The following is a 27,125-nucleotide window of genomic DNA, read 5'->3' as shown; positions in this document are numbered from 1 at the left end:
AGGAGGGTGAATAGAGGCCAGCCTGTTCAAGGCCAGCCTGAGCAACTTCAGGAGACTGTCTCAAAATTAAAATTACAATGGGTTGGGAATGTAGTTCAGTGGTAGAGTTCCTGCCTAGCATGCTAGAGGCTCTGGGTTCTATCTCCAGCAAAACACACACACACACACACACACACACACACACACACACACACACAGAGAGAGAGAGAGAGAGAGAGAGAGAGAGAGAGAGAATGTTAAATAATGATAATAAAAGTGATTCAAAGGAGAATGAGGAGTGGATCCTCTGTGTCTTATTTATATCATCTGATAGAGAAGATTCAAAAGGGAGTATTTAATGCCAAGAACCAAATATGGCCTTAGAGAAGCATGAATAAATCACATCCTAATTTTTACCTCATGGGAGAACTTAGCTCGGGAAATAATATGCTGGACTGACTGGTATACTGTGGCAGAATCCACATATGCCTACTAATATCTACTTCCCTGTTTTCCTCAGGACTGGAACTCCTGAATGTCTGTTGATTATATTTCTTAATCTATGATAGGTGCTACTACATGACTATCATTACCAATATGAAGAAGTGATATTCTTTAAAGTAACAAAGTGTCCTTTCTCTTACATATTCCTATTTTCTTGCTGATGTGGATGTGATATTTAGAGTTGGAGCAGCCAATTAGATGGTGAGTTGTAAGATACATAATTAAAATGGTGGAGAAACAAGATAGAGGAGCTAAGGACCTGGTCATAGTGGAGCCACTGTAGTAGAACAGACTACCTACTTAATTTTGATGAGAGAAAAGCAAAAAATCTATGTTTTTAATAACTTACCATTAAAACTAATCCTACTCAATAGTGATGAGTATAAGAAAACAGCCAGAGGTAAGACTGACTTTTTTCCCACTAATTACTTATTTTGTCATTATGTCATTTTTATTACCCATCACTGAGTGATATAGATGGATTTTTGTTGTTGTTGTTTTGTTTTTTTACAATGCTAGGGATTGAACCCAGGGGTGCTCTACCACTGAGCTACATCCCCAGAATATTTTTATTTTATTTTTTAAATTTTGGAACAGGGTCTCAAAAGTTGCTGAGGCTGGCCTCAAACTTGGGATCCTCCTACCTCAACCTCCCAAGTGGCTGGGATTATAGGTGTGTGCCATGGGGCCCCCGCTGTGACATGATTTTAAGTTGGCTGAAGGATGGGGTTGGATCATCAAGACACCATAAGCAAAATTCAGTTGTTACAGAATTCTTGTAAAAATTGCCCCAGCATTCCTGCATAACTACAGCCATATTTGGTCACAACCATGGCTGTAGTTGTTTCTTGTTTTTCCATAGGAGAAGAACTTGTATTTATCCTGAATTTCTCTTTATCATTTGAGAGCACAAAATCAAAATCTTCTTTCTTCATTCGAGCTAGATGTTTGATACAAAATATATAAAACCTGTGGACAGCTGTATTCATGGCTGTAGCGTGGTGAGGACAGCCTGCATCTACCCTCTGGACTGTTCTGATTGATCACTGCTGATGGAGGATGTTGTGGAGTTGAAAATGGAGCGGAGTTTCCCCCCCTCTCGACCCTTACCCAGTGGCACAGATTCACGGGGTCTAAACAAATCATTTTCAGGCTACCACTTGTTCCCCCTATACCCTTAGGGAAGATAGAGGGGCGCCTTCCAGACAAAGACTTTCCCACCACTCCAACAGTATTCAGGGAATAGAGGCCATCGTCCTAGCAGCACGAGTCCTCAGCTGGCTAGACAAGGGATGGAACTTCTGTTAACAGGTTCCAACAGTCAGAGCAGCCCAGACCAGTGTCTCCAGGCTGTCTCAGGAGAACAGCATCAGTTCCCGTTTTCTTGGGACTGCTGGTTATGGCCCATCTCACAAGAAAAGTTCTGTGCAAATAGGAACCTGGTAACTTAATCCCATCAAGAGTAGTGTGGTGGGGCTACACATTCAATGAGAGTGGCTAGACATATAGGGATGAGGTTGGTAAAAATAACCAGTGTCTTTAAAAACAAAGATAGGTGAGATAGTGGCACATGCCTGTAATTCCAGCAGCTCAGGAGGCTGAGGCAGGAGGATTGCAAGTTCAAAGCCAGCCTTAGCAACTTAGTGAGGCCCTAAGCAACTTAGTGAGATCCTTGTTTCTAAATAAAAAGGGCTGGGGATATGGCTCAGTGATTAAGTGCCCCTGGGTTCAATCCTCAGTACCCAAAATTAATAATAATAAGTAAAAGCCAACTGCACATTTATTTTTCAAATTAGCCATAGCTCCTGATTGCAGATTATTATATTATAAAAAGGTTGCACAGCCAGCTTTATGTCCAAAGCCTACATACTTCACTCACTTTAGGGCACAATCTGGTAACCTAATGGAGAAAATTCTTACCTGGAAGGTCGTAAGCTCCACAATATAATTCCCCACCACAACTAGAGAAGTGCTATATGTGGATGCTGAAAAAACAGTGCAGACAGACTTGCACTAAAAATGTGCACAAAACCCTAGAGCTTCACTGTTCAAATATATGTCTTTAGGTTTCACTGAAGCGTGGATGAGTTATTTGAGACTGTCAAAATCTATGTCTAATTCTACACTTACAGGAAGCCTTCAGAACCATTATATAGCACCTGAGACAAACTGACATGAACAAGAGGGTGCACGAGTTGGCAAACTTGGCATTGTGGTACCTGAAGGGCTCACCCCTTATTACTTACGAATGAAGTGCCATTTTGGAGTTGGCATCTGTTTGTTTTACATGGCACAGTGTTGGAAAGTCTTTTCATCTCTTGGCTTACTCAAATACAAAGTCAAGGATGGGGGAGGGGTTCCAATGACGACTGGTCTAGAGGATGGCTGGCCTCTTTAGGCATCATTCACTAGACTTAGGATAGTAAATAAGTTTGAGCTCACCTGTCAACAGTTGGTAGTGTCTCCTAGAAGTGTGATAAGGCTTCAGAGACTCAGTGATTAAGTGCCCCTTAATCAGGCTCAGGAAAAGGGAACACCATGATTAGTCATGTCTGACAGGTAAGGGTCAGGGAAGGGTGCAGAGGTGGGTGGGATGCATTCTAAGTAACGTATTTCAACAAGCACATCCCCTCACATGTATGTGTCCATGAAATTGGATGTATCATATAATCACTGCCAGATTGTATTTTCCAAAAATAGCCACACTATTTCAAGTCTTACATGCTCTTCCAGAACCTAGCCAAGCCTCCATCAAGGAGTGGAATTTATGTCTCCTCACCTTGAACTCTGGGAAGGGGGTTGTGATGGCCTCAACTAATGGAGTGTGGTGAAAGTGATGCTAAGTGAATTATGAAGCCAGGCCATGAAAACACAATGTGGCTTCTGTCTATTCTCTTGGAATGCTCACTCACATTTGGAATCTGGGCACCATGCTCTAAGGAAGTCCATGTCACATGGTGAGTCACCAGAATCTCAGGTCTGGATGAGGTACCAGCTATCACCTAGTACCTGTACCTGCATCATGCAAGTGACAGCTTGAAAGCAGATCCACCAGTACTAGGTCAAGCTGCCTGCCTGATACTGCATGGAGCACAGATGAGCCTCCCCTACCAGGCCTAAATCACAGACACCTAAGCAAAATAAATGATTATTACTATTAAAAGATAAGATATTTTTCACTGGTTTGCTAGGCAGCAGTAGACAACTGAAGTTAATAAGGTCAGCCAGGGAGAAGCCATGACAAGTGAAATTGTTTGCATCCATACAAAAACCTGGTATAATATCAATTAATTGAAAGAAGACCCTGAAGACAATAGTGTATCAATAGAAATGGTACATTACCAATACTTAATGTACAGAGGACAATATTATAAGGAAAAACACGATTACTAATGACTCTGAATTCAAAGTGATTTAGAAGAAGAAAAGAAACAAGATAAAAAAATTTGAGTGATAAAGAAGGATGAGACTCTGAATTTGGAAAAATGTGAGGAATGCCCTACCAAATTAATTTTGCATATATTTTTTTTTCTTTCAAGGATATGCAACAGTGATATAATAATGAAAAATTACAATAAAAATTCTATTTAAAAGAATACTCAGGAGCTGGGCAGTGTAGCTCAATGGAACAGCATGCACTTAGCAAGTATGAGGCTGTGGATTTGATCCCGGCCCTCCACACCCCTCGAAAAATTCAATTAATATAAAATAATCACTAATAAGAAAAGCACTGTTATAGTTTTATTGGCAACACTGTTTTGCTCAGTGGTATAGGACAGTTCTATTGGGAGGGAAAGAAATGGCAGAAAATAAACTTTTTTTAAGTTCAATTGATTTTTACTTTTATAATTATGCCCACAAAGCTGTCCTATAAAACATTTTGGGAACTAAAAGTTAGTTTTCTGAACTTAAGAGTCCAAACAAGCAATTAATCCTTAAGTCCTGAAATCACATGAATTTTTACATACTGTACATGTTCAGTGGCTCTGTTCTCTTGAAGGGGTTGAGGAGAGGAGGATTAATGAGTATGTCATCCATCAGTACCTCCCCAGGCTTAGCTAAGGATGTGGGAACAGAAAAGAAACAAGGTGAACCAAGAGGTACTTGTTAAGCACTTATAAAGCACAAAGAAGTGATGGTGTTGGCTTTATTACCACTTCTAACAGAATCAAAGCTTCCATAGGCTTCAAAAAAAAGTTTATTTATGAAATATATTTAAAACCTTTAACAAAAAATAAAGCTACAAAATCCCCGATCTTCTAGATCTCATCATCACTTACCACAGTAAATGACCAAATCTCACTAACTCAACTCCCATGTTTTAAGTAAAAAGAGGTCTTTGTAAATCACAGTATTTCATCTTATGAGTTATACTACTGAAAGCAGTGACATAAATCCAGTTTGACAGTGCCATTTTTGATACATCATAAAATAATATTCTATACAGAAACAGACACTAAAATCTCTCAAAATGTATCTACAAAGGTTAATTCAGAGTAGTTTTTCTAAGGCAAGCTGTTTTAAACCAGGTGAAATGATTCCTACAACATAAAACACCAAAATGCAACACAAGTCTAAAGATAAAATTAGGGGATACAGAACAAATTTAAAATATATTTAAGTATAAAGAACTATGAATTTTTATTTTTAAAATATATTTTATGTTATTTATTTAGAGTATGTGTGTGTGTGTGGGGGGGGGGGGTCTCACTATGTAGTCCAGGCTGGTCTTAAGCCTGAGGGCTCAAGTGATTCTCCTGCCTCCACCTCCTGAGTAGCTGGGACCACAGTTGGGTGCCAGGGTGCTGGGCTCTTGACTTTGATGGTAAAATAGAGGGGAGAAGAAAAGAGCTAGTCCTGGAGATGTGGTGCCCCCAGATGCAGCAGCAAGCCAGTGTCCTGTCAGGCCACCAAACATGCCCACAGAGAGGCCAGAAACTGGCCTGGAGGTTTATGTCTGGGGCCTTTACTCGTTAGCCAAATCCAGCATTGTTCAATGAGGGTCAGAAGATCTCAGAACATATCCTGAATTCTCTTGAGGCCTTCTGGAAATTTTCAAGCCCCAAGTTTTCACATCAAATTGTCTGGAGTTTTGTAACGATGAGGACTCTCACTGTCTGGTCGAATGAACTACAGATGCACAACCCTCTTTTGTCTGGACTCCAGTCCAGACTTGAAATGGGCTGAGTAGACAAGGTGACGTTCTGCAGAAGGCTGACAGAACCTGCGACTCCCATCTCTACTCCCTCGGAATCTTTCTTTGACCGCTGAACAGGGTATTCACTGAAAACAAGATCAAAGAGGGAAGAAAAGACAAATCTCCACATTCACCATTTTAGTTTTTTACATCAACTCCAATGACTCTATTTTTATTTCTCAGTTACTTACTAACACTTCAAGAATCTTTCCAATATTGAGTTGTAAGCAAATAAAGAGAAGTTACTTCAACCTCAACCCTGTTCACAAAAGGATTCACAAAAAAAGGTTATTTCTATTAAAAACTTTTAAATGTCATCTCTGTTCTGCATTTGCTATATTTCTTTTAATATGAAAGTTGTAGGTTATCTAGCATCTTCAGTAAACTGTCTTGGTATATAATCTTTCATTGTAACTGGAATTATCTCTAAATTTGAACTATACATATGGGCAAGCAGCACATGGAAAGACAAGAGTTGTAAGAACATTTTCAGAACTTCATCTAAACACCTCCAGAATGGAGAACTGACCCCACTTTCTGAGCTCCATCATATAGATCCAAGCCTAAGGATCTTTTGTGTACTATTTCCATGGGAAGGAGCTACTGGGGAGAGATTTTAGACCTAAACATCATTGCTTCAGAAAAAAAAAAAAAAAAAAAAAGAACAATTCCATAAAAATACTTCTTGATCTAGATTTGGGAGTGGTGGGGGAGAAATCCCTTCTACTAAGAAGATGTGTTCTATTGAATACAGGGGGACTCCTCCTCTGAAGGCCTTTTAAAGCCTTTTTGGTACAACAGGACTTTTTATTTGATAAACGCTCAAAAAAAGGCCCAGAGCTTAAGAGCACAAAGCACATCAGAAGCAGAGCAGAAATCAAGGAAGAGGCTACAGGTAAAAAACCTACTATTTCTTTCTCTCAAACTTTACACGTTATTTTAACTAGAAGATATGAATAAACAGTTTAAATATAGACTTTTTTCATATGTCTCTTGGCAAAGGCTGCAGTTATTTACTTGGAAGAAGGTACAGAAACACCGCACCCTGCTTGACTCCCAGCATTTTTTATCAGATCTTTCAAAGATTTGTTCTAAAGTGTCCATATTATCTATTAAAATTTTAAACATATATGTGTTTCAAATACTCAAAAAATCAGCATGTTGATGACTATTCATTCAAGAAATAAATTTCAAATAACTAGATGAGTTTCTCTAGGAAACCTTGGCTAAGTGCTCAATAAATATTTACAATTTAATTGAACTGCTATCAAGGCAGATTGGCAAATGGAAATCAAGATAAACATTTTACTTAGGCCAATTTTCTTTGCTGGTACAATACTTCATAGCAAAGCTCCAAACCACTTGAAAATTAGACTAGATACTTGATATGGTATGAATTAAAGTTCATATTAAGATAAATTTGAAATTCTAACTCCATACAGACCCAACTTTACTGATATAATTAAATCCTTTATAGTAAAAAATTCTAGTTGCAAACATGTCCATGTGTGGATACAAAGAAAACTGGTACTTACTTATTCTTCAGGCGAGCAGCCCAAAGAGTTTGGTCTTCATGGTGCTACTGTATAGCTTAACTAAGTGCCTGGCAAAGCCTAATATGGGGTAGCCTGCTTTGGAAGAATCTAGGAAGAACAGTGGGCCAAGGTCCTGGGCAAATTACCAAATGATCTGTCCATCTGACATTCCCCAGAACGCCTAAAACTTTTCTTCTGACTTTTGCCCTCAGAAACCTATTGTTTTAGTCAAAAGCATTGCTTTGGGATTTTTTTTTTTTTTTTGCCAGTTATATCCCTTAAATACTTTAACAAGCACTTTCCAATTGGAGCCCTGTTCTTCCTTCCAGTTTCTAGAAGGAGCTAATACATAGAAAAGGATTTTGTATGTGAAAGTCTCAGACATTGAAGATGGTGATTTTCTTCTTACATTATTAATCAAACTTCACTTATGGGCTTCTGTTTTTGCTTTTTACTTATTTATTTTTAGAGATGGAGGTCTTGCTGGGATGGCCTTCAACTCCTTGGCTCAAGTGATCCTTCTGCCTTTGCTTCATGAGTAGCTGAGACTACAGGTGCAGGCCACCATAACCCACTTGACTCCTAATTTTTATCAGACCTTTAAATAAGTATCTAACATGGTATCTATTACCTTACGACCCTTGGGATTCTCAAGGGACAGTGCATGGTCACAGCTCTAATTGTAACTCTGCATTTGTCTATGTATGCAGAAAGCAAATTTAATGACAAAGTTTCTCCTGGAAATTAATCAGGAGCCCTGGGCTCTTGTTTTGGTTTCATCTCAATGATGTCATATGAATTTAGGCAAATGAATTATCAGGATCTAAAAACTACAAAATTTAATTCTATTTCTACCTTATAGAGGTAGTATCCTAACAGAAGAGGATATTTGACAAATTCTTGAGTCAGATTTAGATATATACATACATAAATACTGTTCCTAATCTGTTTTGTGTATAGAAGGCACAATATATCAAAAGAAGGCTAACAATTATTAAATGTAAAATAAATACATCATTTAAAAATACTTAGAAAACAACAGTTATGTAACACCTTGAATGTTTAAATCATATCAAAATGAAGTCAAAGGAGGAAAAAGACAAAAAAGTTCAATCTAATCCTACTTTACACCCACAAGTAACTTAAAAAGGAGCAGTGTGCACTGCTAGACTTACTACTTCCAGAGGTGAAGGCTGCCGGCGCCTCCAGCTGTCAGAAAGAGCTCTCTGTTCTGCGGCAGGTGTCGGACCTGCCATACGGTGGATTTATGGGCCTAGACAGGATGAGAGGCACACAACTGGTTTATATGCTGCATGGCATCCTAGATGAGAACCTTGTAAACAAAAGAATTTTTACTACCATAACTTCAGCTGTTAGAACAGGAACTAAGGTTATTTTCTGGCACATCTCTTTATAAATGGCTATAGAACTTTATAGAGAGTCCATCAGAAATTAGGAAAAGCATCAGTTTTTTTTATTGCTCTATGGAAAAAAGTTCTAGTGGATTAAAAAATATATTAAATCAAAAGTTCATTTAGTTTATAGTAACATGCATTATCAGAATAAATTTTATATATCTAAAAATTTCTTGTTACATTATTAATCTTCTTACATTATTAATCAAACTTCATTTATGGGCTTCTGTTGTTGTTGTTGTTTCCTAGGGGAAAAATGTAGCAACTGATTTTTTAAATAGACTTTCATTTTTGAAAGCAGTTTTAGGTTCCCAGCAAGACTGAGCAGAAAGAGTAGAGTTCCCATTTATAGACTAAACTTTAATTCTTGGTTCCAAGAGCCCTATCTTCAATTTACTCCCATTTGACTTGTCCAGTCTTCAAAATGAGGACCATTAGACAGTGTTTACTGTCTTAAGAAGCCAAGGCCTTTATCAGTCTCATTAAACAAAAAGAAACATGACAACCCAAAGGTTAAGGGTTTGTTGGCACCTCAACAGCAGCCAGTAAATCAGTCCTGGCAATGCTATCTATGTTCCCTGCGGGGGAGCTTGAGCACAGCAAGAAGGGAGGAGGGAAAGAGCAAGGGATGAAAGAATGACTTCAGCTTTGCAAGCAGTGGGGCTGGCGGGCCCCATCTAAGCTAAACTCATACACTTCACATTGGTGAGGGATCAGACTTGACATTTGTATTTTAGTAGTCTGCGGAGGGCATTACCATTAGCAGATAAAAACATATATCTCAAAATACACACTTTAAGTATATGAAAGTCCCCAAGTGATTAGGTTCAAGCTGTCAAAACTTAATAAAATTTTACTTTATAGCTTAAAGTTCTGTTTTTTCTTTTAGAAGTTGAGGAAAAATACAAAAGAGGGGAAATGCCCTCTTAAAATACACCAGAGTCATTTATTTGACAGATTTAGCAACTATTAGATTAAATAAGCATAACAAAAAATTTTTGGAGAGGACACTACTATTTGTAGATAAGGAGAAATGGGTTGCCAGCTGTATATGGACCATTTAGTGAAGTGCTATATAATGTGGATAGACACTTGGTATGTTCTGAAATGACAAAGGAAAAGCAATATTACAATTTATGGCTCCCTTGTTAAGAACTTAGCTCATTAAGCAGTTACAGTAGTTTATACACAATAATAACTGTAATCACAGACAGACAAAATAGGAACGTTTGAGAAATCCTACAGAATCTACAGTGAAGGAAGAGGAAGCAAGGAGGTGAACTGCTCAGCAACTTGTACATTTTAATCTTATAGAAACTACCAGTCTGTTGATCTCCCTTTCTTTTTATATCAAGGAAACTCAGAGTCATATTTTCAACACATCTCCTGCAAGTGACAGGACATTTCAGCATGAACTTTATGTACTTTCTTTACTTCAGAGGTTATCTTCTTCTTTTTATCAGTATTTTCCATTTATCTTGCTTTCCTCTTCTATTTTTCCAATGCTATAATACCATGTTTCCCTTTAAGCTACCCCAAATATATGGCAAAGTAAAAAATAAATAAATTAAATAATTTTGAATATTTGCTGTGGTCTAATGACAATCATTGGTGCTTTAAATAATTTCATTTAATATAGTAAACTAGAATATAAAATAAAATGTGATAAATGACATAATACATATATACTGATATATTTTGAAAGGCAAGCCATTAGGTATTCATGCAAATATACTTATTAGAAAACACAAGGTTGGGTTTTGTTGATCACATTCCTAGTTTTTTTGTGATTGCTCCTAAACTACAAAAGTAGATTCCTATCTGAAGACTTTATTATAATCTAGAAATCTAAAGTTGAGACACTCTAGGAAAGTACTCTTCACATAAAAAAATTTGTCAAGATCCCACAAGAATATAACAAAAATAGCTCTCCCTTCACATAAAGACCTGGAGGAACCTTGGTGACTAATTGTATTTATTCGTCTAAAACAAGTTATTATTCCACTTCAGAGAAAGACATTTCCCCCATATTTACCTTTTCTGAGACAGAGGCAAAACCCTTCGTTGGATGCTGTGTTCTCATGTCAAAAACGTGGAACTTTCCTTCTAAAGATGTAGCTACTAATTTATTCATACTTATGTCTTTTCTGTCAAACTCCAAGCTGCATACCTGAAAACAGAGAATACTTTATTGGTAAGTTTGCTATTATTCAAGAGGCTCTTTTAAACTAGGTTAAACAGCTTTACTAATATAACATGATCAAGTAAAAGCATTTAATCATTTCATCTACTGCATGAATACATGAAGTATTTCTATTATTTAAAAAAAATGCTTCTCTGTTAACACAATCAACAAAACCATCTTGGGTTCCCATGGTCAGTGACTGCATTTAGACAATCAAAATGTAACTTTTTACATTATTTAACACAGATCATCCAGAGTTACCTTTAGAAAACAGGAAGGAACCATGTTTTCCAGTCAAAGTGCACAACTCAGGAACCAAAATTCCAAGGTAGTTGGGGATGCTATTATTATTTCAGAATTTCTGATACTAGCAGACAACAGGGCTCTTACTTGCTTATTTTAATGTCATACTACATGGCCTACAGATGGGCCCTCTGGGGCTGGTGGACTCCCTGGCATTGTGTATACCATATTTGAGTATGCATGCATTTTCTGAAGAAAGGATACATGATTGGCATTAGATTCTCAAAAGAGTTTGGCCCCAAAAGGTTAAGAATCATTGGCAGAAGAGTTGACTGAGACAGGTTAAGAGAGGTGTTTTCAGAACTTCACAGTAATTCAAGGTGGACAAAATCATGCAGAGAAACTAAATAGCATCAGAATGTACATTACCCCATTTTTTATGTTTGTCTCCCACCGCAGTGACATATTTCTGAGATCAAACAATTTGATATCCCCATTGTCATAGCCAGCACAAACAACACGTTCCTCTTGATTATAAGCATTGCCTAGAAACCAAGATACAACATTTCAGAGAGTCTGGCATGACGGTAGATGTCTGTAATCCCAGCTACTTGGGAGACTGAGGCAGAAGGATCATAAGTTCAAGACCAGCCTAGCCAACTTAATGAGGCCCTGTCTCAAAATAAAAAAGTAAAAAGAACTAGGCACATTAGGCACATTGCTCAGTGTTAAAATGCCCCTGGGTTAAATCCCTAGTACAATGGGGTAAAAAAATATGTGTGTGTGTGTGTGTATGTGTGTGTGTGTATATACGTGTGTGTGTGTGTGTGTGTATATATATATACACACATATACATTTATATATATGTATATGTATATACATTTATATATATGTATATATACATTTATAAAGAAAGAACTAAATATATATATGTATATATATTTAGTTATTTATTGATAAATGCTAATTTGGAGGCTGCTAAAAATATTAAGAAACTACACAAATAACTTATACCAAATCTAATTTTAAAAAATCACACTGGGTGGAATCCCAGTTTATCAATCCTGACAGGCTATCAAGATTATTTATTTGGTATTTAATATTTTTAAAAAGTTGACTCATTGAAATTCTATACTTCAGGGGTACATGAAAGGGTTTATGAAATTCTAAGTTGAAAAAAAATACCCTATACTATATCTGCAAAGTCTAGTAGACCAACTACAGTTCAAACATAGTAGAGTCTGGGAAGACAAATGCAGCTATGCTTCTAATGTTTTCTTCAGCAGTAACTATATGTGAGTGTAAACAGAAACTATTTGAAACTTATATGTTTTGCAAAATGTTGTTCTTGTGTTATTCTGTCTTTGCAAGGAATAAAGCCAAGTAGGCTGTAACATATGTTTAATATTATGGATGATCACACCTGAAATAAGTTCATAATCTAGTTAAATTCACTATGCGAGGATCCAGTTTTATTTTATTTTCTTCTTTTGGTACCTCTTGCTATGAAAAGAGTGACAAGGGAGAGGTGGGCTACCTGGACATTTTATCCCAATGCCTTCATTCTGTACTGCCTCCAACTTCCTCCTCAAGAATTGCAGCCCTGCATTTCCCTCTGGATGATACACCAGCATCTTAACTCATAATGTCCCAATCAGACCTCACCATTTCCCTTATAAACCATGCCACCCCTTCTGGAACTTTCCATAATCAGTCTCAAAATTTAGTCATTTTGGACATAATTCCTTTTCTTGTTGCTCTTATCCAAAAGATTGTCATATTCTATTTGTTCTACCACAATATTATCTTCTGAATCATTCCCTCTGCTCCATTCTTACTGTCCCTAACCTCTTTTTCCTGGAATACTGCACTCATATCCCCAGCACCACTCATCTCTACCATCAGACATCACCAGTTAATATTTTTAAAGCTCAGACCACATCTCATCCATGTAAAAACCTTCAAATGCCTACTATTACCTCCAGACTATCAAACGCCTCTGGCCACAATCAGAGACACCTGGAAAGCTACGACCACCGCTATTCCCTCAAGGTACTTTCTTGGGCACTATCCAGTTATTCCCCATGCTTGAAATTTCCTCCCAATTTCAGTGGTTAAATCCTGTAAATCTTTAGTCTGAGCTCAAAATGTTCTTCCTCCACAAGAGTCTCTCCCTCTGGATTCCTTTGACATTTCCTATCCCTCTTGGGATCTTTTATTACTGCTCTCTTGTACTGCATTTAGTGAGGATGTCATGTCCTCTTCACTGAACTGTAAGCTTTTTATTTTTTTTATTCCTGGTACTAGGAATTAACCTAGGGATGCTCTAGTTCTGAGCTCTTCCCCCAGCCCCCTTTTACAAAAAAAAAAAAAAAAAATTTGAGACATGGTCTCACCAAGTTGCAAGGCTGCCCTCAAATTTGTGTTCCTACTGCCTCAGTTTCTTCAGTTTCTTGAAGCTAAAATACATGCCTGTTCCACCCCTGCAGGACCCCAGTGCTTTGCACATACTTGTCATTCACACACACAAAAAAATTCTCAAGGCAGGCATGACGCTGTACGCCTGTGGTCCTAGTTATTGGGGAGGCTGAGGCAGGTTAAAATCTAATGTCCTTTTATGTCCACGTTGTACTTATGTCCCTAAGATCAACAATGAAAAGGCTTTCATGGATCCAAAGATAATAACATACCAATTCAAAAATAATCATTCTAAATGCTGATCCTGAAATTTCCCTAAGTATATATATCTTTTAAGTTTCTATTATTGCTCACAGTTATTCTCATACAATAATCTTTTAGAAGTTGGAAATCTAAAATTTTTCTAACTAAATAAGTCTAATTAAAAAAATTAAAAATTGAAGTGTTCATATATACTGTCAAATCCTACTTTTTATCCCTGTTATCTCTATAGGATTAAACTAAGTAAAAGCAGGAATAAAATAGAGGATCAAAACTAAAATTGTCACATGTCCTTTTTGGTGTTCAGTAAGAAATCAAAAACCAAGCCTCAATTCATCCTACAAAGCCAATATTAATATATCAATAATGAATAAATGAACAGTTATTGAATTTTAAGAAATAATTTTGTAATGGCACATATTTTCTAGAAAATAAACACTCGCATAAGATGTAAGATTTGTTAGGTTATCATTTGCATTTGAGTTTCTGCTTAGGCCCATTAATGGTAGTGGTTTCTAAATTAGGTTAATATCATCTAACTAAACAGAAGCACATAATAATAATAATGGAAAATTCTTGGAACATTTAATAATCTGAACATAATTCTAAACACTTTACATGTATTAACTCACTGAACTCCAATCTTACTAATTTGTATAAATTAGTAGCTTCTCCTATTAGTTTCACTTTGTAAAGGAAACAACCATGGAACAGAGTAATTTGGTAGCTTGCCCCCAAGCCACACAATAAGTAACAGAACGAAGATTCTGGACTTTTCCTTCTGGACTTCAAATGTGAGAGTTCTTCAACGATTTACCAAATGCCACAGTCCAACAGTCTCTCTTGTTTTCTCCCTGCACAGGCTCCATATTTGCAACAGGATCATCTTTCTGCCTTGGGTCCCATACCTTCACAGTTCCTGTCATGAATAAAAATCAGTTGGCAACATTAAATAGTGAATGATCACATTTTCTTTCTGTATTCTCTTGCAATGGCTTCCTGGGTACATAGCAATATTATAGTTATTAAGATATCTGAAAAATATTCACTTTTTAAAAATTCATATGGTTAAGTTCTATTTGATGAGAAAAAATAACACATATGTTACCGTCTGACATGATTTCCAAATTAATAAATACACAGAAAACCCAACAACTGTTCCTAAGTTATCTACAAGTTATGACTGATAACACAAACACAAATGTTATGTAATTCAAACCAAGCCTTATTTTGTTCGGGCTTAAAACTGATGTATTATTTATTCAGAATAATACCAGTGTGGTTTTCATTTTTACTTTCCCTTACTATCCATATAACCTTTGACATTTTTTTATACAGAAGAATAAACGCTAATTTTTTACATCCAAGGTTTTTAATATGTGTTTAGGCTACTATTTCATATACAATTAAGTTTAATTTCCCTGGAGCAATAGTGAAGAGGGAACTATAAAGTAAAATTAACAAATATTTCTTCTCAATTTAATTTCAACTTCCTCCTGTTAATTCATATTCGAGGAAGTACTAATCATGTCACCGCTTATAAGAAATGCAAATGCATGAAATAAAATGCCCCCAAAGGCAAGTATTGGGGGAGAAGAAGAAAAGGGCAAAAAATTCTTCAAAGGAATAATAAACTCAGAAAGGGGGAAGATAGCCTGTTGGATTTATCTTCAGGGATAAAATTGGTCATTAAAAGCCTCCAATAAGGAGGAAAAAAATTCCCATAAATATCACAAGAGATTATCATCTTACTCTACAGGGTTTATACAAATTAGTAAGATTTATAGTAAATTTGCAATAGTTAAATTAGCAAAGAACATAACAAAAATTCTTAAACTAGTAAATAAATGTAGAAAGCACTTATACAAGTTGGAATGAAATGCCATTTTCATCTATAAAATGAGGGGGAAAACAAAAAGAAAATCAATGCCAGTAGGATAAAATCAAAATCTACCTTACTCACTATAGCTGACAATGTAAACAGGTACTTTGGGAAGTTTGACATCAAATTTTAAGAATCATAAAATATGTTTAATCCAAAAGAGTCACATACATACCAATAAGCATTTCTTATTATTATTTTTATGTCACTCTCTTAAGACAATAAACAAAACACTTAAAGCACACTGAATGCTTTTTAATAGCAGCATGGTTAAGTACACTATGGTAAATCCAAACAGAGGAATATTACATAGTCATTAAAATAATAATATGGAAAGAGCAACATTTGCATATGACAAACATTAAATGAACAAAGTAAGACATATAATAGCATTCATGCTTATAACTATGCAAATTATATATTGTGGGAGACCAACCTTGCACGTGACTGGGTCACACTCCCCGGCTGGGTGCTGAGGTGCTCAGTCACAGAAATGTGGCAGAGCTTTCCCCACCCTTCTTGGGTTCGAGGGTCGGTGTCCCGTGCATGGGTGTTTATTGCTACAGCCCCATGGGTGAAGCTACGCTCACCTGGTCCTTTGTAATATAACCCCTTGCCCTGTTTAGGATAGAATCTTCCATGGAAGTGCCTTGTGTGTGTCCCCTTCTCTTACTGTGCCCTTGGGTGTGTCCTACCCAGGTGTCAGTCAACCTGCTGACAGTGGACATCATGAAGATAGACTCAACCCCGTGAAACCTGACCCCTTGCCTCATTTGAATAGCTTCTCCTCAATAAAAGGGGTCAGCACGTGCTCTTGCTCTCTCTCTTCCTGCAGACCCTTAAGGTCAGAGAAGCCGTCACAGCGACCCCAAAGAAAAAGGTACTTGTGTCTCTTGTGTGGTTATTTCGTGCAGCCCAGTTAGCCCAGTTCAACTGGAGTGACCCCTGAGCCTTTTAGTCACAAGAACTGAAACCCGGAAATATATAAAACTGGAAAGGAAAAGAAAAATCTAATAGTGGTAGTAATGTGATAGACTGTTACTTTTCCTTCTGTTCCATGATTAGAAAAAAAAGTTGGTTTCTAATACACAGCTGCCCTCACATAACTAACAGAAAAATCACATTTTACTTTTCTTTTAAAACAATTTTGTCAGTTTTGAGCAGCCATTTAAAAACTTGCCAAACCAACTAGGCTACCAATCTCTCCTGGAGCCCTTATGAAAGCAACAAAAACTGCAGATTCCATAAGACTGGTTCAGAACAAGTTTGAACACCAAGAGATCTGTCCCCTGTCAGCACTGTAGGATCCACAAGCTGCACAGGTGCCCTTGAAGCTCTCCCCAGTGCTCAGTGGATGGACTGCAGAACTTCAGTTTTCCAGCAGCCGTCAATATGACAATTTTCACAAGTACTGATTCTGCTTTTTAAAAAAAGAAAATGAAAAGCTGCCACCCACAATATATCGTCAGCTGCCTCAAAAACCTGTAAAGACATTTTAAATCCTTCAAGGTTCAGAGGAAACTATCATTGTTAGTAGTTGAATTATTCAACACTAAAATAGTAAGTGCTATGCCTCTATCTTAAAATACCAGAAGTCTGAAACAGCTAGGGATATGCAGTCAAACTTGCTTATTAAAAATGTGGAAGCAAAACTGTTAGATTTAGAGGATCAAGGTGACCAAAGGGGATTTCTAGGTTGAGATAATATACTATTGCACAGAGATCTCCATTTAAAAAAAATTTTTTAAATTCATAGAATACATTGACTCACCATCTCGGCTTCCGGTCACAATTTCAGGTGCTCCTTCCCCAATTCCTAGACCACCTATACCGTCTATAGTATTTATAATTTCCTTATGACCTTTTACAGAATACACTGGTATCTCTGGAGCTTCCAAATTCCTAAACAGAAAACATAGCTTTTTACTTAGATCACATGCCCCAAACATTAAGTCCTCTACTAAATTATAAAATGAACACCATACTTAAATTTTTGTTTTAAAAAACAAGGATTTTGCTATATATTCAAATTCTAAATTTCCTCTCCACTTCAGGTTCTTTCAAGCCCCCAATGAGAAATGTCATTGTTCAACCTGGAATTTGAATTCTTGAATCTTCTCTACTTAGTGTTCTTCAAAGATGACCTATTTAGGTCTTCTACAAATGAATTATCAAGTGTGCTTGTTAATAAATGCAGATTCATGGGTTCATCCCTAATTATGATTAATCAGGATCTCTGGGACTGGATCCCAATCTTCTAGTTGGTATACTGCAGTCTGATAACCACTGCTTTAAATCTAGAGTAAATTCAAAGTGATTTAAATGCTTCCAAAATAAGTCTTGGTAGTTTGATCTTGAGACCCTTTCAAAGGATAAATTAAGAGTAGTGTTCACTTTGTGTATGTTCCTCACTTTATAATGTATTCTCACTGAATGCCATACTTATTTTCATCCAGTGACATAGTGTTTAATGGTTCCTTATGCCTGTCACAATAAATATATCCCACCTGGCTGCAGTTCATCTATTCATGGTTAGTGCATAAAAAGGCATCCAGATACCACCTACTACGTGTGCTTATATCTATATTAGCTGGCTGGGCCATGACTGGCTGGCCAAGATTATGCTCACACAAACCTTTATGGCCTCCCTCCATTTCCCTCTTTGTTTTGCTTTTCTATGGTAGCTTCTTTCCACAATTTACTAAGAGTAAGCCAGTTTTCAGAAACTTATATTTTTTTAAAAAGGCAAGTGACTATTTATGAAAAGTAATTTCAATTTATTATTAGATTAAGACAAGTAAAATCTCACTAAAAAATTTTGAGCTAGTTAGATGTTGTTTAACTTTTATACCATCATTATGAAAAAAATCAAGAAACTAAACAGGATTGTATTTCCACTTAAAAGAACAGTTTTACAATTTTTACAGACTTTAAAATGTGACTTGTTTTAAACATGAAATTAAAAGACATCAATGAAAATAAGTTGGTAATATTTGTACTCTGTTAGGGAGATGTTTAACCATTATGTTACATATTCTTGTATAGAAATATATTTATTTAAAAAACCAGTCTTCCAATTTCTTTGAAAGTACATGATACAGTATGTAAAAAATGAAAAATAAATACTAATTACTAAGCAGTTAAAGCAAGGAGAAATTAGTTTCATTCTGTTTTATGTTATGATTTTAAGATAAAGTAGTACATTCTAAGTGAGAATAAACAAAGGACATATTAGAAAACAGAATGAAGGGCTGGGCACAGAAACACATGCCTGTAATCCCAGCCACTCAGAACGTAGAGGCAGGAGGATTGCAAGTTCCAGGCCAGCCTGTGCAACTTGGTAAGACCATGTCTCAAAAAATTAAAAGGGCTAGGGGTATACCTCAGTGGTACAGCATCCCTGGGTTTAATCCCCAGTACCACAAAAAATAAAAACAAAACATGATGTGAGAAATATAGATTTTCCTAGAGCATTATTTTACAGTTTAAATAATCAAAATAACAGATTTTCCTGAAAAGTAATTACAGAGAAATTTCAATTCATTTAACTATAAATATGAAAAAATAGCTCTAGGGAAGACATGAAAACTAAAGGCATTTGACAACAATTGTGATTATGCTTGTTCAAAACAGATTTATCTTGAGTTGTTCAACAGATGTGTTCCTAAAAAGTTGTGCTTAGGTGTTAAAGCATAAAAAAAAAAAAAAAAGCAAACTTTATTCCTAGCATGTATGAGACCCAGGGTTCAATATCCAGCACCACACACACACACAAAAAGCAAACTTTAAATGATTAAAAATTAAACTAAAACTCAGGGCATCATTCTGTAATGCCAAGTCTTTTGCTGAAATATAAACAAGATCTAGTTTTTCAATGTTATATATGTGTAATTCTTTTTTACTTTATCCTAAGCAGGAATAGAGCATAAAATGCTAGCAACAAGCAGCATATTAAAAAGTAAATATTGAAAATATTATTTAAAATATCTAAATGAAAATAGGTTAGAATTTTAAGTGGATTTTCCATGTGAAGCTTAGAAATATATATAAAATAGAATTTCCATACTTTTATAATTAAAATTGAACAAGGAAAGGGACATTTTACAATTAAAATTCCTTCTGAGAAAGAGTAGTAAGACAATCAAGAAAGTGCTTATCTGTCTGAATACTGATTAAATAATCTTACCATATATGAAGGTTTCCATCAAAATCTCCAGTAGCTAAATATCTCTGCTGTAAAGATGTTGCACCAAATGTTCCACATTTAATGGGTTTGGCCTTTTCAATCTTGATAGCAGCAGGGAAGAGAGGAAACATTATTTATGTAAGCAGTTATTTATAATCCACAACATTACAACTCTATTATGGGGTTTAAATAAGACACATAATATAAAGGCAATTAAAACATTTTCTGATTAAAAATTATCATGTTCTTTCTTTAGTCATTTTCTCTAATTTAAAAGTATATAACTGTCAAAAGAGTTTTAATTTGCTTTTCTTATCTCTCTAATGAGACATTCAAATGCTGACAACTCTGCCATCTCCACTGGTTTGCAAATATGAGTGTCAGCATGTGATAGAGCCTCAGTAGAAATGAAACCATAATGGAGATACTATTCTTTCCAGATGGCTGCAGGAACAAAGATATCTCATAGTTTTCTTATAAACTGAAGATGCTTATGTCCCACTTGCTCTGGGAACTTTTTTGAGGGGTAGGCAGGTACAAAGGATTGAACTCATGGGCATTCGGCCACTGAGCCATATTTCCAGCCCTATTTTGTACTTTATTTAGAGACAGTCTCACTGAGTGACTTAGCACCTCGAGTTTGTTGAGGCTGCCTTTGAACTTGTGATCTTCCTGCCTCAGCCTCCCAAGCTGCTGGGATTACAGGTATGAGCCACCAAGCCTGGCTTGGAAACGGTTTAATGCAAAGAAATTTGTACACCTGTGTGTACCAAGACACTACTGTGAGTATGGATTAGTTAATCTTTTGAGAGTTCTTTCAGTTAAAAGGCTACTGTGTTGCATATAATCACATTAGTAAAACTGCTTTTCCTGCTGCTTTGGCCCCTAGAAACTCTGGAATCTGGAATTCGATGAGGCTACTACTGATGCCTGCTCCACACCACACTCTTGTCCTATAATAACAACTCCTATTTATTGACAGCCTCAACAAGACACAACTATTCACTTATTCAGTCTCTTGTAATCTTTCCAATTGAAAATTCTTAATGTTTACAAAGACAACACATTCTCTACAGAATTTAAGCAAAACAAAAATGGAGGAGAAAGATGAGTCCTTTTTACATTTTTCAAAAATAATCCTCTTCATTAGAGACCATTTTCTGCATATTTAGGTTTATTTCCTATGCTGAGACAGAACAGACTACTCCGATATTTCACGATGTCCCCAAGAGTGCCACAAAGTGCAGATTCTACCAGTTAGGCACACATCTGACAATTGATACCTTCCAAAGAAAAAACTGAGGACCAGTCTATTACATAACAGGCATTATATAGACTAGATATTTTCACCTTTGTCACTGAACAGTTTCTAAAAGTAAGGAAAGAAGTAAAATGTGTCTATGTTTAAGAGGCACAGGCTCACGGAGTGGCTTCCAAGTCCTAGGAGATACCTAATATACAAAGTGCTTTGAAATCTGCCCTCACCTGTCTGTGACTGTATCCTGCTTCTCCCTTTCTCTCTACTACATTCCAGCCACACCAGTCAGTCTTCTCTTTGTTCTTCAGACACATCAAAGTTATTTCCATGGAAGGTCATCTGCATTTACTGTTTCCACTGTTTGTGCTGCTCTGTTCCCAGATCATCATGCTTCCCTCCTGCTTCTATTCAGATTTCAGTTCAAATGCAACATCCTCAAAGAGACCTTCCCTGCCCCTCCAATCTTAAGTGGAAACCTCAGATCACCATCTCTCTCTCTCTCTCTCTCTCTCTCCTTAGTCTTTTTTTATATATACCTTTATTTTATTTACTTTTATGTGGTGCTGAGGATCGAACCCAGGGCCTCGCGTGTGCTACATGAGTGCTCTACAGCTGAGCCACAACCCCAGCCCTCTACTTAATCTTTATTGTACTTATTCACTGAATTATCTATATCCTTCCTTTCTAGAATGGGAGTCCCATGAGAACAGGACCTTCTCTCATGTGTTGAACACCTAGTTGGTGCTAACCCTTGTTGAATGAAGGTATACATGAACATCTACAAGTCCTTCAGCTCTAGTGCTAGGGAGTGAGAAACCAGTGCTGGAACTAATTTTTTTTCCTTCTCTTTTGTCCCAGCAGGTTTTCATGTGCCACAGCTCTGAAGCTGTTTCTGGTAATCATTTATGTGCAATCAAGAAAATAGCATGCATATATTGAACACCTATATATAAGGTACTGTTCTAAATGTTCTTCCAAAAGAGACCACCCTTTGTCTTAGTAACACCTACAACACTGCAAACTAAGTATTGGGAACACCACTTTCAAGAATAGGAAACAGCTTCAGCAGACTGAGTGACTCCCTTTAAGTCCCAATAGCCAGGTAGTCTCCAAGTTCTTTATTTTAAAGGAGGCTACTTATGACAGGTCTATATGTGAGTTCATTAAATGACAATTTTATTATTATATAATCCCCATTCTGTAAACAATAGTCATATCCCAAATACCAAATAAATGAACCAGTCCTAAAATGAATTAGTGAGCTAAATGGCACAGGTATGAATCAAACCTACATTCATATTTCTCTGTATTTTATCCTTATTTGTGTCTTTTTGGGGGGGTGTGGAGGGAATGAGATTTAATCCATCTGTGCTTTACCACTGAGCCATATCCCCAGTCCTTTTTATATATTTTTAAAAATTTGAGACAGGGTCTTACTAAGTTTCTAAGGCTGGCCTTGAACTTGTGATCCTCCTGCCTCAGCCTTCTGAGTCACTGAGGTATATACCACCATACCTTGCTCTCATTCATACCTTTACAGGATCAAGATATGGTATTATGCTCCCATGTGTTCTTTTCTGTCTTTTTGTATCAAAGAAGCACAGTTGTATAGGTACTAATGATCTGTTGGGCAAGAATCAAATTAAACTCAAAATATATTAAAAGCAAATAAAAATATATTAACACCTTGTCATCTGCATGCAGTGAGGTCTGCATTTTGCACAGAAGGGCTGAGCTTGTGAGAAAACAGACTCCTAAAAACAGGCACCTGTTTCTCTTTCCTCAAATATTCATGGAGATCATAATAGCAACTAAACTGAGATGACACTATGGAAACTTATTTTTTATATTTCACAAAAGGTCTCCCTCTCTAATTGTCAAGTATTTTACTTATGGAAAAGAAAATATGCACAGAATTTATTGATGACTTAAAATTTTTTCTTTCCAGAAAACTGACTGGTTAAAATTAAATGGAGATCTATTTGGCTTAAGATTCTTTCACACACACACACATACACACACACACACACACACACAGTAATATAAATGATTTTTGCTATTTGATACTGAAAAGACAATCAGTGATGGTTTACCTGACTTAGCTTTTGGTATTCTTTGCTACAATGATATGTTAACATGATTACAGAAGCCCATGATGGATAATTCCCATGCAAGCTATTTTTGTTCTGTCTGTGGGTGGGTCTAGTACAGCTTGTCAGTATTTCCTCCTCCACATCCTGGCACTACTTAATTAACATTAAAAGGTTAGTCAACCAAATGCTAACAAGCAATGAATTCAGTTGCATGGGGGCTAAAAAAGCAGAACTTTATTAGGTTACTACTAATTTTTATAGTATAAACATCCACAAGCATGATTCCATTTTTCAGGGCCATCCTTGTCCTTATGGTACTTCTGTGCCAATTAGAAAAAAAGTGGCACTTTATAAACTGATGAAGTCTCACACAGGGAAGACTTGCTGAAGGGAAAAGAGATGAAAACACTGGCTATTCATACTTGATGTTGTACAATAAACTTTTCAACTGTACTTGGAGGTCCTGTACTCTGTTCCCTACCAGTCCTTTGAGTAATGAGACAAGGGTGACATCAACAAAGACTGACTTGCTTCCTTTGCATCTTATCTTAGGTGCATAGACTTTGGAGCATGTCTTCAATAGCTCCAACATGATAAATAAAGTATGTTTCCTAATATTTTAATAAATTATCTATCTGGCCCAATGTTTCTCAACTCCAGTAATCATTAGAATCACCTGGCACAAAAAAAAAAAAAAAAAAAAAAAAAAAAAAAAAAAAAAAACAATGTTGTCCAGACTTTAGATTAGACTAGATGCAACAAACTACCACTGCATCAAGAATTTTTATGGGTGGGACCAAGACATCAACATTTTAAAACATGCACACTCATAAACAATAACAGCAATAAAACAAACTCAGATGATTCTGATGCACAGTAAGAGGTGTGAATCAAAGAAGCTGTTCTCTTTTCACTATAGCTAAATATAACTGAAGTTCTTAAATGCATTTTTTATTTGCTTTATCCTCTTTTTAGGCAGTAGGCTTTTTATGAGAAGAGACTCATCTCCCAAGTACCTTTTGCCCTTTTTTAGCACAGAATCTTGAAACAGAAAGTTCTCAGTAATTGATAGTAGAAAAAAAGAAGATCTAAGGATTAAGTTGAAAATTTTAAAAGTGGTTATACCCAAGATTGAGATTATGGGTGATACTTTCTTCTTTTTCCTATCTGTATTTTCTAAGTGTTCTATTATGAACAGATACTACTTTAGTTAAAAGTGATTTGCTAGAATTATCTAGAAACTTTAAGAGATAAAGAATGCTATTTCACTTGCTGAAATAATTGTATAACTGAAATATGTACAAATCATAATTCTTATTAATAAAAAGATCACAAGTCTACAGATGGTTTCTGGTTGAACTCCAATTAGCACTTGTTCCTAATACTTCATTTTTAGGTTTCTGGTATTTCAATGCTTCCCATTTGTTCAAGTACCTGACCCCAACTTGACTAATAATCATTAAATCAATATTGAAAATTCCCAACTTATATCCTATTTATAGACATACATTCACTCATCCTTTTAATAAATAGTTTATAGAGTAGCTGCTTCTTACAAACCATACAAAAAAATACACAAACACACACACACACACACACACACACACACACACACACACATTGTCTACTCTCCAGGAGCTTACAATCTAGTCAGACAGAAATGGCTCAGAATATATATTTCGGCACAGATGATAAGTACTATAGGAATGCAATGTAAAGAAAAGTTACTTTGGGTGCAGATCAGGAAGGTCTTCACACATCAGATCATCTAAAGTGGGCACTGGAACAGCAACAGGTGGCCAGGTATGGTGGTACACTAATACAGCAACTCAGGAGGCTGAGAGGAGGATCACAAGTTCAAGGTCAGCCTCAGCAACTTAGGCAGACCCAGCAACTTAATGAAACCCTGTCTCAAAACAAAAATGTAAAAAGGACCAGGGATGTGGCTCAGTGGTAAAGTGTCCCTGGGTTCAATCTCCAGTACAAAAAATAAAAAAACTGGAAGCTAAGTGATGAAGAACATAAGGAAAGGTGGAAAAAAACAAGCCATGTTTGGAATCTCTGAGTAGAATTCCTGGCTAGAGAACAAACTAAACAAGAAAACAGGCACTCGGAAAAGTTTAGAGTAGGTAGCACCTCAAATACCTTCTTATCTAAGTTGGCCCATCCAAATGGTATTCATCTGTCTCCTTCAAGTTGGTTCTCTTCCTAGCTTTTGATTCCTAGAGTTTCTCAACTTTCCCTGCCCTGGAAGTCTATTAAAACTCTATGCATGCACCTGGTTAAGGCTGATAATTTTTTATCAGGGAACCAAATCGAGACATTTTAAAAATTGTAAACAGCTATAAGATACTAATTATTAGTCTGGCATGGTATTGTGTGCTTGTAGTTAAAGCTACCCAAGATGTGGAAAGGATCCCAAATTCAAAACCAGTCTGGGCAATATAGCAAGACCCTGTTTCAAAAAAAAAAAAAAAATTCAAATGCTAGTGTCATTATTCTCTAATTCTTTCATTATTAATCTTTACAAAACTTGTAACTGTGATCTTGCTACACCCTGCAAGAATGTCCTATTTTTCTTCCTTTAAAAAGAGATACATTTTTAAATGTTCTACAGATCTTGCAACTGGTTGCTACTTACTGTTCTTATTTCTTAAGGATATAAACCATCTTCCATCACTGAGCTTCCACACATGCTGTTACCTCTGGAAACGTCATTCTCTACTCTAGTTAGCATCTATTCAGTCCAAATCTGTTTTTATTCCGTATTTGTTTGCGTTAGAGAAATCGGTTTGATTTATGCATTTTGGTTTATATTAAACTGATTATCCCTCCCCCTAGAAAATAAACACCATGGGAGAGGCAACATTGCCATTCACATGCCTGGGCATACCAGGCACTTGGTTGACACTAGTTGAAAGAATAAGTGTTAGGTTTCTCTTTCAACTACACTGCAGGTATGCTGGTGCCTGTTTTGGCTCTACTTGAATGAACAGTCATTTCTTACATGTGCTTACTAAATACTCTTCTACAAACAATTGCAAAATGCCTAAAAAGTCCTGAATTACTTGCGAAATCTTAACGTCACTTGGGTTGGCGGGAAGGGGTTGGCAGGGCATGTAGGTAGTAGCCCGCGGATGAGAATTCAGGACTTCAAAGACATGCTTTAAATCCGAAGCATTTCTCAATCTGCAATCAGCTTCTTTCGTCCCGCGCAACTCAAGATATGCTTTTGGGGGATGCTGGACGAAGACTGTGACAAAGAGGAATGTATTCGCCAGGAATGACCCCAGGAGATGCACTCGCCCTCAAAGGCAGTCCGTGGCCTGGAATTAGGTCATTTCGACCGGCACCCACCTCCCGAAGCAGCTTCAAGTCGCCGTGTTGGATCTCGTACAGCTGAATGACGCCAGTGCCCCGAGCGAAATTGCCCATCGTCACAAATTTGGCGCTGCAAGGCACCCACTTACAGTCAAACACCGTGTAGTTGAGGCCTTTCTGGATGTGGGCAATGATCTGAGGCTTCTCGAAAGCCGACATGGTTTAGCTGATTTCACTTCTAACAACAGCCACACCCAGACAGACAAAAAACTAACCTGGAAACCAGGCTCCAAACATTAAAGACAGTTTGTCCTTCCCGCTAGCCGTACTTGGTCTCCAGAAGCCCTAACAAGTTGGACATAGTTATCTCCAAAAAGGACAGACGTATTACTGAGATCACACGAGACGTTTGTGCACAAACACAACAAATGATTTATCGCTTTTACCAACCATCCTCACACATACACATGTTAGAGATTATTAAGTGGCTTGGCTGTGAGTTGAACGGCTAGAAGGCAACCCTAGGAATCAGGCATATTTTAGGACAGCAAAGGCATACGCTCTCACAAATTCTGCTTCAGGACCCCGGCGTGGGACCTCTTAGAAAGGGGGCGGAGCCCCGGTGTTGATTGGCGAAGGCTGGCTCC

The 27,125-nt window shown here is 36.8% G+C and overlaps 1 protein-coding gene across 2 annotated transcripts; it reads right to left on the bottom strand.

Moving 5' to 3' along the window:
* Positions 1-4,639: 4,639 nt before the first annotated feature.
* DNAAF10 (dynein axonemal assembly factor 10) lies at positions 4,640-26,993 on the bottom strand. Of its 2 annotated transcripts, none has more exons than XM_081264193.1 (8): positions 21,292-22,723; positions 19,807-19,907; positions 17,392-17,522; positions 14,556-14,657; positions 11,488-11,603; positions 10,666-10,800; positions 8,391-8,488; positions 4,640-5,766 (listed from the first exon to the last, which is right to left on the bottom strand). In XM_081264193.1, the coding sequence occupies exons 1-8, from the start codon at positions 21,391-21,393 to the stop codon at positions 5,559-5,561; spliced, it is 993 nt and encodes a 330-aa protein (XP_081120319.1). In that variant the 5' UTR covers positions 21,394-22,723; the 3' UTR covers positions 4,640-5,558. The 2 variants fall into 2 exon arrangements, with proteins under 2 accessions (XP_081120319.1, XP_081120318.1); XM_081264192.1 differs by lacking the exon at positions 21,292-22,723 and adding an exon at positions 26,515-26,993 and having other exon boundaries at positions 4,641-5,766.
* Positions 26,994-27,125: the final 132 nt, after the last annotated feature.

Source organism: Spermophilus citellus (assembly GCF_964194105.1).
Source record: "Spermophilus citellus genome assembly, chromosome: 13".
Lineage (NCBI taxonomy): Eukaryota > Metazoa > Chordata > Mammalia > Rodentia > Sciuridae > Spermophilus > Spermophilus citellus.
This window is presented reverse-complemented; position numbering and strand designations above follow the sequence as displayed.

Coding starts and splice junctions, on each gene's coding strand:
- DNAAF10 (XM_081264192.1), bottom strand. CDS start 26,697: ATGTCGGCTTTCGAGAAGCCTCAGATCATTGCCCACATCCAGAAAGGC. Junction 11,604..14,555: donor CTGTTGGACTGTGGCATTTG/GTAAATCGTTGA, acceptor CTTGGTTTCTAG/GCAATGCTTATAATCAAGAG. Junction 8,489..10,665: donor TTGCCTCTGTCTCAGAAAAG/GTAAATATGGGG, acceptor CATCCTGTCTAG/GCCCATAAATCCACCGTATG.